The 13,173-nt window shown below is 37.6% G+C and overlaps 1 protein-coding gene across 2 annotated transcripts in view; it reads left to right on the forward strand.

Annotated features, from left to right (window-relative positions):
* LOC148802255 (putative U3 small nucleolar RNA-associated protein 7) overlaps nucleotides 1-10,234 on the forward strand; it is a 29,437-nt gene extending 19,203 nt beyond the window's left edge. The window contains exons 7-9 of one of the 2 annotated variants that reach the window (XM_088898912.1): nucleotides 7,021-7,088; nucleotides 8,587-8,635; nucleotides 9,153-10,233. In XM_088898912.1, coding sequence (XP_088755038.1) covers nucleotides 7,021-7,088; nucleotides 8,587-8,635; nucleotides 9,153-10,178 — 1,143 coding nt within the window. In that variant the 3' untranslated portion in view covers nucleotides 10,179-10,233. Of the gene's footprint in view, nucleotides 1-7,020; nucleotides 7,089-8,586; nucleotides 8,636-9,152 lie in introns of both variants that reach the window. The other variant, XM_088898913.1, reaches the window with a different exon arrangement.
* Nucleotides 10,235-13,173: the final 2,939 nt, after the last annotated feature.

A 13,173-nucleotide genomic window follows, 5' to 3' on the forward strand; every position in this document is an offset into this window, starting at 1 on the left:
CTTTTAGGGAAGGGATAAATAGTTAAGGTGGGAGTTGGGGAAAAACTTGGAGGATATCTTATTCAAAGAAGAAATCAGCTGGAGGCAAAAGTCTAGACATAAGTGGGTGAAGGAATGAGACAAGAATACAAAAATTTTTCATGCTATAGCTAATGGTAGGAGGAAGAAGAATTTAATCTCTAAGCTTGTGGTTGATGGTATAACCTTAACTCATCAGAGTGAGATTGAAGGGGCTTTTGTGGACCACTTCAAATTGCCATTATTCCACTTTGGTGAATGGTAAGGTGGTAGAACACTTCCCGGCTACTAGATGTATCAAGCAAGGGGACCCCCTTTCTCCTTTCCTATTTACCTTGGCTGTTGAAGTCCTGGCCTAGGCGCACAGGCAAGGCGCATTTTAGGGTAGGCGCCTAGCCTAGGTCCTAGGCACAAACCATTTAAAAGGCGCACACCTAGTGCGCCTTGTGCCTTAGCCCAGGCGTGCGCATTTTGAAAATTTGTCGCTTTTTCTTTTTTTTGAGTCTGGCGGCTGGGCGGAGCTTCGAGAACCCCCTATTTGGTAATGTTGTCCATTCATTCATCGTAATGATATATCTTCTTAAAAGCAATTAAGACTATAAAATTATTATTTTTTGTGTGAAAACTAAGAATTTAAGACCCTAACATGGATTTGTTTGGGCTTGTCTTTAGGGGTGTGGCACAAAGGCGGCTCATAGAATTAGGAATGTAATATGTCACATTAGCTACTTGATGCAATTGAGAGAAAAAGAGATTGTGGGTTTTATATGCTTGAAAATGTTTTATATGTTTGATTTCATTTTTAAATTCTCATTTGAATATGCTTTGCATATTATGTTTATGTATTTTAATTTTAGATAATAGGTTTTTTAAAGCTTAAGTTTATATATTTATCAATATTATGTTTTATAATTTTTTGATTTTTTTTTTGAATTTTTAGCTTTTTTTTTAACTTGTGCACGTTGCCTAAAAAAGGCGCATGCCTCGCCTTGTGCCTCAGGAGCAAAATGGCCCCTGCGCCTTGCGCTTTTAAAACACTGAGTCTTGGGGAGGCTTATTAATAGGGCAAATTCTAGGAGCTTGGTGAAAGGTTGGAGAATAGGGAGGAATAGGGTCCCAATAATCCATTTACAATTTGTGGATGATACAATTCTTTTTTGTGCGGGGATGAGGTTAAGTGGGTTAGTAATTTAAAGCTAGTAATAAATTGTGTTTGAATAAATGACTAACCTCAAAGTTAATTTTGATAAAAGTTTGTGATTGGCATCAATTTGAGTGATACAAAAGTGGAGGAAAGGGCCCAAATTTTGGACTGTGTGATTGCTCAGTGGCCATTGAGCTATTTGGGGCTTCCACTAGGGATAACCCGAGTAAATGAGTTTTTGGAACCTAGTGATTGATAGATTCACAAAGAGGTTAACCTCTTGGAAGAAAAACTACCTCTCTCTAGGTGGCGGGATAACTTTGATTAAGTCAACTTTGGCTAATCTACCTGTTTAGTTTTTGTCTGTGTCCAAAATTCCTGAGGGAGTATGTGGGGCTTTGGAAAAGTTAATGAGGGATTTTCTATGGGAACCAGGGGAGGGGAAAGGGATCAAAGAGTTAGGTGGGATATAGTTACCAAAGCCAAAAGTGATGGTAGGCTTGGATTGGGTAATTTACAGAAAAAGAATGAAGCTTTACTGGGGAAATGGCTTTGGAGATTGATAATGGAAAGGGATAAATTGTGAGCTCAAATAGTTTTAAGTGTTCATGGGCAAACGGCGGATGGTTGGGATACTGGAGTATCATCCAGGGCTACAAGAGCTTCTCTTTGGAAATCTATTCATGCCATTCTTCCTTCATTCCTTTCTTTCATCGGGTATGACCTTTGTTCTGGTAAGGGTTTTAGAGCTATTCCCCTCTAAGGGTTTTAGAAGGGCTCTTAGAGATTTTGAATTGAACACTATTTTTGATATGCTCAAAATCCTGGAAGAGGTGGTTTATTGATCTCTCTAGGAGGGATAGTTAGGATTTGGGTCCCTTCTCCTACGGGTGTTTTCTCTTGCTCTTCCTTTTTCAAAGAGTTGACTCATACCCCACCTGTCTTTGGACACCCTTTCCCAGTCTTTGAAGTTTTGGGTAGGCCGATCCCTCCCAGAATTGGTGTTTTTTGTTGGGAAGCCTTCCTAGAAAAGTGTAACACTTGTGATTTACTTCAAAGAAAAAGGCCTAATTGGTGTTTATCCCTGCACTGGTGCATCCTGTGTAAGGAGAATGGTGAGAGCTGTTATCACTTATTGATTTCTTGCCCCTTAGTTTCAGAGATCTGGTGTTGTTTTTTCTCTCTTTTTGGTTGCAGGTGGATCTCCCCTCCAAATGTGCAAAGCTTGTTCATTTCTACTTCAGTTAGGGGGTTAGAGAGGAAAGGTAAAATTCTGTGGAGATGCGTAAGAGCAGCTATCTGTTGGACAGTTTGGGAGGAAAGGAATCGAAGTACTTCCATGAAAAAGAAAGAAACAAGGATGCCATCATTGATTTAATTTCTATTAGGGTGGCTCATTGTGTTAAGACTATGAAACCCTTTGAAGACTACTTAGCAGGAGATATTATTAGGAATTGGAAGGGAGTGGCATGGTCAGCTCCATTAAAAACTGCCCCTAACCCAGTTTGGTCTCCTCCAGCTATGAGGTTCACTAAATTGAACTTTAATGGTAGCAATGAAAGAAATCCAGGCCCTTCATGTATAGGAGTTTTCAGGGATGAAGAAGGTCGGATTCTTGCCATGTATTCTGGTTGTATTGGATGGGGGGATTCTCTAAGAGCTGAAATATTGGCTGTCTTGGAAGGGGTAAAAAGAGCTCAAGAGAGCAATATCAAAAAACTGATGGTGGAAGGTGATTCTAAGCTGGTTATTAGTTGGCTACAGAAGGAAGAGTTCAGTTTGTGGAAATACTCAAATGAGAAAAAGAAAGTTAAACAGTTCTCGCAAAACATGGAAATCAAGTTTCAGTGGACCAAGAGGAGTGCCAATTCTTTGGCAGATTCACTGGCCAAACAAGGGGTGGGAAGAGTCGACCTTTTCTGGGCAATGTTGTAATTTGAAGTGTACTTTTTGGGAGGGTTAAGAGATTTTACCCCTCCCTCCTCTTGTATCTTATTCTCTTTCTCTTCTTGATAAAAGTTTCTGTTATTTATCAAAAAAAAAAATTAAGATAAGAAGAGCAAGACAATAGAAGAGAAGAATAGAAGAAAACGGGTGCTAAAAGATATGCAGTAATCCCCTTACATGGTATTAAAAGTATGTACATAGACCAATATACCCCTGGCTACTCCAATAATACAAAAGAGAACAAATCATTGATACTAAAGAATATAAAAACATAAAATATATATCATTCCCAACTTGCTTAAGTCACGTTTTAGCTTTTCTTTTTTTTTTTTTATCAGCGTGTCCCAGCTTGTTTTTAGCAATTCCTCTAGTAAAGATGTCAGCCAACTGCATACTAGATCTAACATATGACAAACAAACTTCACTAAAAGATACCTTTACTTTAATGAAGTGTTGATCAACCTTAATGTGCTTGGTCCTACCATGTTGAAAAGGATTATGTGCAATATGAATGACAACCTGATTGTCACAATACAACCTCGGATCAAACTTCACTAAAATTAAGAACCTTAAGAGGTTCCATGTCTAAGCCTAGCCATCTTAATCCCCAATAAATATCGGAGCTTCCCAAGATTCTTAATTTTAAATTCCTAATGAAGAAACTTCTTCAATCCATCAATCTTAGTCGAATCATTCCTTGTAAAATTGATGTCATCTACATAAATAAGGAACCTCTCCTCTTCATAAAGAGGGTTTGATTTGATTGTGTTTGCATAAAGCCAAATCAAACCAAAGCTTGTTTAAACCTGTCAAACTATTCTCTGGGTGATTGCTAGAGCTGTTAATGGGTCAGGTCTGCCTGATATAATTGAGCTGAATGAACCAGTTATATGGATTCTGGTTCTATGGTTTTGTCCCAATTAATAGTTGGGTTGGGACTGGTTCTTGCTGTTCCTAACTGATTCAGACCCAAATTGATTATATAGTTACAAATCTATAAAGGCTTCCTAGTTTTCTTGTAATATTTGTTAGGTTTCATGTCCAAAAGAGTAAATTCCATAGGTAGTATTATAAGATAATTTTGGTTAAAAAACATTTGTTTTATCAACAATATAAACAGATTACTATTTTACTGTCATCTTTATTAAGATTATAATATAAAAAATTTTTAAGTTATTATTTTAGGTAATTATAGATCTCAAGTAGTTAGGCTTGATTGTCCCGATTCATAATTGGGATGGTTCTAGGGTCTATCATATGGAAGCGATCATCTCCCAGCTTATTATGTGGTCTTTCCTAGTCTCTCCTGGCTCCGAAAGGAAATCCCCCATAATTTTTCCAATTTCTTTTCTTCCCTTGGTGGAATCTTAAAAATGGAGAGGAAGTAGTTGGGTAGGTTAGCCAAAGTTGATCTTATCAGAGTAATCCTACCTCCCAAAGAGAGAAACTTCTCTTCCAAGCGGCCAATCTATTTTTACATCTTTCTATAGCTGGGTTCCAAAAATTGCTTTCCTTAGGGTTTGCATCTAGAGGTAGCCCTAGATAGGTAAAAGGCCACATGGTGATATGATATTCTAAGCAATTCACTACCAAATCTTGGACATTCTCCTCCATATTAATCCCTGTTATGCAACTCTTATCTATGTTGATTTTCATATTTGATACTTTTTAAAACTTCTTAATCAGATCTTTCAATCTCGTCAGCCTCTTAACGTCTCCCCCATCACAGAATATTATGATATTGTTTGCAAATTGGAGATGATTAATTGGAACATTGCCTCTACTCACTCTCCAACCCCTGAAATCATATTCTTTATCTACCTTGGAGAGGAGTCTACTAAAGACACCACACTAAAGTAAAATGGAAAGGTGAGACGGGATCACCTTGCCTTAACCCTCTACAAGCTGGGAAGATGTCTTTCACCACACCATTAACAAGGACAAAGAAATGACAAGACCGTAGACAACCAAACATCCAATTGCACCATCCCTCCCCAAACCCCCATTGTTGCAATACTTCTAATAGTAATTTCCAGTCTACCATGTTGTAGGCCTTTTCCAAGTCCAATTTGCACACAAATCCTTCCTTTCTAGATGTCTTTATTTCCTCTCACATTCATTAGCTAGCAGGATTTGATCAATTATTTGTCTTCCTTGAGCAAATGCTCCTTGAAACTATCTAATGAGAGGGGAGTATTGCTTTTATCCTCAATGGTAGGACCTTAGCAATTATCTTGTAGACGCTTGCCACTAGACTAATGGGTCAAGGTTCAAAGTATCGATACTTATCGATAGGGGGGTAAACGGATCGAATTCGAATCGGATCAAGCAATATCTGAATCCGAATCCGATTAGATACTCCGATATTCAAATTTGTTTCAATATCCGACGGATATTGAAAATTAATATCCGAATTCAAATTCGATTAAATATTCGAATATTCGATTCGATTCGAATTCGATTAATTAATTATTTTAGATAATTAATAAATATATAAAATAAATATTTTATTGATATAAAATATAAAAATATATAAATTATTTATATAGCTTAATTATTATATATAAATATATAAAATATTATATATAAGAATTAAATAATCGGTCGAGTTCAGATATTTATCGAATCGAATTAGGTCATATCCGAATTTGAATCCGATTAACTATTCGGTAAGAATAGGATATCCGAATTTGACCGATTAGACATTCGAATTATTCGAATTCGATTCGATTATGTCGAATATCAAATTCGAAATCGGATTTTTGAATACCGTTGACACCCCTACGTATCGGCCGATACGTATCATTCCGGGACCTCTCCGATACGCCCCTACAGTGGGTGTATCGGGGGTCTGACTGGTTCAGGGGGTGGAGGAGCCCTAAACCGGCCCCCCTGAACCAGTTTTGAAAAAAACAAATAAAAAAGTAAAAAAAAAAGGGTATTGATATTTTGAACCTTGTAATGGGTTGGAAGTGGCTAGCGTCAAGTAATTTTTTTTGGGAAGAATCCGAAGTTTCTGGCTTTTATGTTGTACCAGTTATGTACCCTAATTTATCTCTTCCACCAATGGCCATATGAGCAGATTGGGCCCATTCAAGGTATTTGTTCCATCAAGCTTAACTATGGTGATTTGGGTACCAGGTACCTCTCCGATTCTTCCCAGAGATTTGCTTACCTCTCCCTCGACTTGTGTTCAGTTCTAGAATCTTCCATTGATTTCAATCACGCCAAACTACAAAAAAACAGTAAACAGAGAAAGCCAATCAACTAAAAAAAATGTATTATAGCTCCTAAAGCCACAAAACATGAAACAAGGCTCTGGGAAAACAAGGGGTCCTAGGTCGATCTCACTACAGCCACAAGATCCAACTGTGCGGTAGCTTCTCGGTTCTCCTAACCTTTTTTTCTTAATTTTGGTGTTACAAATTGTGTTTGTAACATGATGTGAAATTCTTTAATGCACTAGCATGATCTTAATCTCTGCCTTTCTTCTTTTCCATATTTGCAAGCTTATAAATTGCACTTGTAATTTTTCTTTATTTTCAAATTTATCTGTTGGTTGGTGGGGAGAGAAGATCAGTGTGTCCTCAAAAAAGACTTATCTAGATCCTCATAAATTTGTGAAGATAAAATAAATTGAGCAAAAATGGAAATTTTCTTATTCTTTGAGGGCACTGCTTATTACATCTTTGTTATTCTTTTAATTTGCCTTCGGCTATGATATTGGAAAGACATGATCTGGAAAAACTTGTAACCAATCAACTGGTATCATCATAAAAGTGGTAATCAATGAGAAATTCATGGTGGTTTTGATTGGTCAAAGCTCTTCCAGTATCATGTTTTTCTGGCAGCATAGATTTTATCAAACAACTTTGACACAGAAGCTTACAGTTCCTTGTCCTTGTACTCAGGTTAGGGAAACAGTACGTGATGTTGTGTTCTTGCACAATGAGCTATTTTTTGCAGTGGCCCAGAAAAAGTAAGATGTCCTATTGCTAATAATGGACAAATGTTTTACATTATATGGCTATGCATTATCTTTCATATGTAACACTCAAGAGGCTATATGCATGTCAACAGAATATCAATACATATTTGGCCTCCATTCAGGGGTTCTTACTTAACATGTGAGGGATCTGACCCAGATTTTTGAAGTAGAAGTGTTTAAACAATGTGATTGGTATTGTTCACTATAATCCATTCTGGAACTCAAGGTATAGTGTATGGCCTTGTTGAAAACTTATGAATCTTGTTCCAAACTGAAAATAGGTCCATAAACATTGCCATGGATTGGTAATACACTTGGACCATGGAGATACAGACACAATATCAGGGAAGTAAAACTTTTGGCTGGTAGACTCGATGCATCTTTCAATTGGGTATTCTGGCAGATGACTCAGATCAGTCAATTCTGTAGCTGAAAAGCTGGCAAGGGAGTCAGCTGTACTTAGCTGCTGTGGGGGGCTTAATCTTGTAATCCATTAAGCAATTTTTCTTAAGATGGGGAGTTAAATGAAGGGAGAGGAGCCAAAGGGCCTTGATTTGATTATATTATATTTCTTGACCAATCTGAGTCACAGGCACTACTATATCATGTATCATTCATTCTATTCTCAAGCATGAATAAAACTACTTGACCTCTTACCAATCAAGGAGAAAAAAACCAATGCCGTGGATTGGACATGGACAGTTACAGTGTCCTCTGCAATCCGCATCTTGGGAAGATGCAACCAACATTAGGTAGCGGCTATCTTGATTCAGATTAATATAAATTCTTACAAGTAGTTGGAAGTTTCCTGTAACCATCTTAGTGCTTTGCATAATCTTCATAGAAGTCAGTCATGAAAGAGAATGCACATTTTGACTTTGTTGTTCTATGTATATATTTCACAGAAGGTACATTGTTGCTGTTTCTTGAGCATGCATCTTTTGGGATGTTAAAAAGGGTCCTGAACCATAACAAAACATTTGTTAGTATCTACAAATGTTAAAACATTCCTTTTTTTCCTTTATCCATTTTGATACTTGCCTCAGTGCAACACCACTAGGGATGTTCCGTGGTAGAACAATTTGGAAAACCCTTTTTAACTCTCTAGCAGGAAAGGTCATACAGGTTAATCAATCTCACATCAACTGCAGAATGGCACTTTTCCTCCTGGTTCCATGATACCTTTTTTTTATTCTCTGAAGATCTCATTTTTATCCAAGTTGGTTAGTAATGATTACATATTTTCAACTGGTTACGAATTTAGATGAGACGAAGATAAGCTTTTGGTGAATATGTGATTGGCTTGTTTTACAGCTAGAGAGTGGGAAAGTTGTTCCAATTTAATCTGTTATATATACTTCATGTACTAAGCAAACAGTAGAGCATATTCCATTACCTTCATTATTGATGGCATTGTTTATCACTTTGTAAATCAGGGCAATGACTATCACTATCTATATGTTTTAACCGGTACTCTTTTCTTTGACAGGTATCCATATATATATGACAGAAATGGTATAGAATTGCACTGTCTTAAGGTTAGCATTCTGCCGCCAAATAAATTGCGTTGAGTCCTTTTGGGCACTGTAGAGGTTCATTTAGTCTTGTGTCCCAAAGTCTCTCCATAATCTAGTTAAATGGGTTATGTACCATAAAAAATCTAGTTAAATGGGTTAGTTGTCAGACAAGCAGATCTTTTCTTTTCTTTTCTTTTCTTTGTTGTGTTGCATCCATGTGGTAAATGTAGTTGATCTTCCTGGCACATATAGTATACATGGCATACCCGTATACCTTAGTCATCCTTTGAAAAGAAAGTGGGCCATCAAACAATTAAGCAATCGTAGTACTATTTCTCATTTTATGCTAGTAATGGTTAATCACTGTTTCATGGGTTGTGAGGATTGGCTGAATCTGTTTTATCTTTCCTAGGATTTTGGGGTTATCTGACATATGTAAACGAGCCATGGTAGTTCTCGAAGGATTATTTTTTCCCTCAATGTCTCAATTGTTGCTGCAAATGTATGATTAGGACCTAACATTCCAAATGTCTTTCAGGAACATGGTGCAGCAGTAAAGCTCCAATTTCTGAAAAACCATTTCCTTTTGGCATCTATAAACAAATTTGGGCAGCTTCATTATCAGGATGTTACTACAGGGCAGATGGTGGGCAATTATAGGACTGGTCTTGGTCGTTGCCATGTAATGCAGGTTAATCCCTTCAATGCAGTGACGGGTCTGGGTCATTCTGGTGGCAAGGTAACCATGTGGAAGCCCACCAGTTCTGCTCCCCTTGTCAAGATGCTCTGTCATCATGGTCCCATCTCAGCAATTGCATTCCACCCTGGAGGTAATCTTATGGCTACGGCAGGCATGGAGAGGAAGATCAAGCTGTGGGATTTGAGGAAATTTGAGGTTCTTCACACCTATCCCGGCCATGCAAAGACCATGAATTTTAGTCAGAAAGGACTGCTTGCTATTGGAAATGGTTCCTTTGTTCAGATATGGAAAGATAACTCTGGAGCTCAGGATTATGGACAATACATGAACCACTCAATGGTGAAAGGTTATCAGGTTGGGGATGTGTTGTTCCGACCTTATGAGGATATTTTGGGTCTTGGGCACTCCATGGGTGTATCTTCTATTCTTGTCCCAGGATCTGGGGAGCCAAACTTTGATTCTTGGGTGGCAAATCCATATGAAACACCTAAACAGCGTGGAGAGAAGGAGGTGCACTCTCTTCTTGATAAGCTTCCACCTGAAACAATCATGCTGGACCCCTCAAAGATAGGTACTGTGAGACCATCGAGGAAGAAAGAAAAGCCAACATCGCAGGAGAGAGAAGCTGAGATGGAAGCTGCCATTGCTGCTGTTAAGAGCCTTCCCATGAAGAAGAAAACGAAGGGCAGAAACAAACCAAGTAAAAGGGAGAAGAAGAAGCAGGAGGGTATTGTAAGAGCCAAGAGGCCTTTCTTGGAACAGGCAATGAAGGTAGAACAGCAACCATCAAAGAAGCAGAGAATAAGTGAGGAAGCTGAGCTCCCAAAGTCTCTGCAGCGCTTTGCTCGCAAGAAGTCCATGTAACGCTAATATATACAATCAACAAGTGTTTTTATTTTTTTAATTTTTTCCTTTTTCTTTTATTTGTTTTTTTTTGGTGGGTGGGTGGGGGGGTTGAGAGAAGAAATTCCGGCTTACTTGGTAGATGTCTTGCAAAATTTTGAGTTATTCTCTTTATAGTTATTTTCTAATTTAAAAGCAGTTTTGTCTTGTTTTGATGTGGTAAACATAAAGCTTCACTCATTTGGATGGAGTCCACTCACAGTGAGTTTTACATCGATAATTGATCTAATCACAGCATCGATAAAATTGATGTAAATATTTATATCAATAATCACACTTTTCAAACATACAATAGTTCACTTATTTAAACTGATTGATGTTAAATTCAATCGATGTACTTTTACGTCGACACGGAAAACAAGTACAGCCTTAACCTCTCTCTCTCTCCAAACCCCTCTATTGCAAAGTGTTTCTTCACATGTCATACAATGAAAAGTTGAAAACATCCCTTTCCCTTTAATTTGTGACTTATCCAAAAGCTCAGATGCTATGATAGGCCCAATACATGATCATTTATTTCCCTTGCCCATTACACCTAGGACTATAAAATGGGTCGAACTTTGAATCGGTTAACAAAAGGGGAAATCTAAATTTGATCCAAAATCCAAGTGGACTTGAAGATCACAAATTGGATTCAAATCGTATGGAAATAGGATCGTATTCAAAATTAGTCGATTTCTCTTCATTTTTAAAAAATAAGGAAAAAAGTAATTACTTTTTTTAACTTATATATAACAAATAAATATCAAATATTGAATATACTATATAAATTTATATAGTATAATATAATACAAATATATTACATAAGTTCTGTATATTAAAATCAAATAATCAATATATATCGGGTAAATCTCTTAAACTACCCTTGGATATTGGGAAATGGACTAATTGAACCCTTACTATAGTATCCCGGAGTTTTCTGACAATTGATATCACCACTAAACATTAAACATTGATGGAAAATATTGAAGTATCTATTTTACCGTCATTGTTCTTCAAATATTCAAATACATACCATGCCTTTTACAAGCTTCCGTTTCAAGCAAATACTTTTGGAGACCACACCTATCCTACGAGTTCCACATCAGGCAGCTGGTTTGAGATAGGACTGTGGCGGCATCCTTCTCAATTGACTACCCAAGATTCGATATGATCCTCTTGCTTCTAGGCAAAGACGGTCATGTTGCCTCCATGTTTCCTCACCACTTGGCCTTGGAGGTGGAGTTTCAGTACAATGCGCATGGAGAAAGTGTCCCCATCACCCTCCTAGTTAAACAATTGGGATAAGTAGACTATACTCCACCTCAGAATTATGAATTCCACTGCAGACTTATAACAATTCAAAATTTCAAACAATTCCATCTATAACACCAATACCTACTCACATGGTTTTCAAAACTGGATTGGACTGGATGGCCGGATCAGAAAAACTGGGAATTGGTCTGATCGATTCCGTTTTACCCCATAACTATCTTTTTGGCAAAAAACCATTGGTTTGGTTAGCAAACCACTGACTTGGGCGGTCGAACCGTTTGAACTGCTCAATGTTTTTTGGCTGTTTTTTATTTTTTAAAATGTTTTATTTCTTTTGTCAGAACAGGCCGTCCATTTGGTTCAAATGGTCAGACTGTTCAACCTGGGAACCGGACCCCTGAACAGTTGATTGTCCGATTCAGTTTTAAATACCTTGCCCGCCCATATATTGATATCAATTCCAGAGCTAAGATTTGTTGGGGTGGACTGAACAGTAAAATCCCCTTAACAATTTTGCTGCCAACGTCACCATCGGCACTGGGTGGCCTCAGCCCTGATGTCAGATCTCAGGGCCCCACTCCTGTGGGTCCCACCTGGCGAAACTGGTTTCACCCACTGAAGGTAACCTCGTCTGATTTGCTGATGCTTATGCTGCCTCCCTTCTCTCTTAAGAGGAATGGAAAGTCTTTCACTCTTCAGTCTTCACTCGATTCGGTAGCCTTCACGTCGATAGGCTTCTTCCTAATTTTTGGTATTTTCTTTTCCCTGTCTTGGTTTCCTTTTCTTTCCTTTTTTTCCCTTTAAAGTGGTGGGTATTCAGTGGTGTTGGTCCTAGCTGCTATTTGGGCCTGATGGGTCCCAAGTACAAGCTATAAAAGTTAAAACCATTTTGTTGGTTGTTGATCAATGAGGAATTTGGAGACAGGATTCCGATTCCATAGAGGAATATGGAATCAATGGGTTCCTTGTATTTTGAACACTTGCACAAACCCCCTTACCATATAAGTATATATCCAAAATAAAAGAATTCTATCATACATTTTCAATTATTTGAACTTGTATATATATATATATACACACACACGAAAGTGAGAGGTTTCACCATTTTTCTAGGTGAGCATCCAGGGTGGAGATACAACAGTGGTGTGTTAAGGCATTCTTCTAGAGGAGGAGATCGGGGGAACCGTGAGCAATGGAGAGAGGGTCATGGAGGTGAAAGAGAGAGAAGGTCATGGAGAGAGAGAGAGAGAGAGAACTGCCAAATAATTAAGAGATAGAGCAGTAATGACTCTTTTCCATCATCTCCGTTCTGGTGGGATGTTTTAAAAAGTTAAAACAGTCACATGCAATCACGATTTGGCAGAATATGATGGTGTTATAACAGTAAGGGTACAGTTAGTCAATTGTTAGAAAACTTAAGGGTACCCATAGGGAATATGCAAATAGTAGGGGTATACTTAGTCAATTTTGCAAAACTCAAGTGTAAGCAATTTCCAATTCAACTGAGCTTTGCGATGCCAATAAATAAATAATCTCACAGGTAAGCATTTATCTATCAGAATACATCTTTTCACATGAACAATTAATTATACAATGTTTTATTAAAAGTAATATCTTCTTCAACAAAAAAAAAAAAAAAAAACTACTCATCTAACCTGAATAGCCAAGTAAGAAGAAAGGAACTTTCAAAAAGTATATAGTA

Source organism: Nelumbo nucifera, chromosome 2 (genome assembly GCF_055504915.1).
Source record: "Nelumbo nucifera cultivar China Antique chromosome 2, China Antique-T2T, whole genome shotgun sequence".
Taxonomy (NCBI): domain Eukaryota; kingdom Viridiplantae; phylum Streptophyta; class Magnoliopsida; order Proteales; family Nelumbonaceae; genus Nelumbo; species Nelumbo nucifera.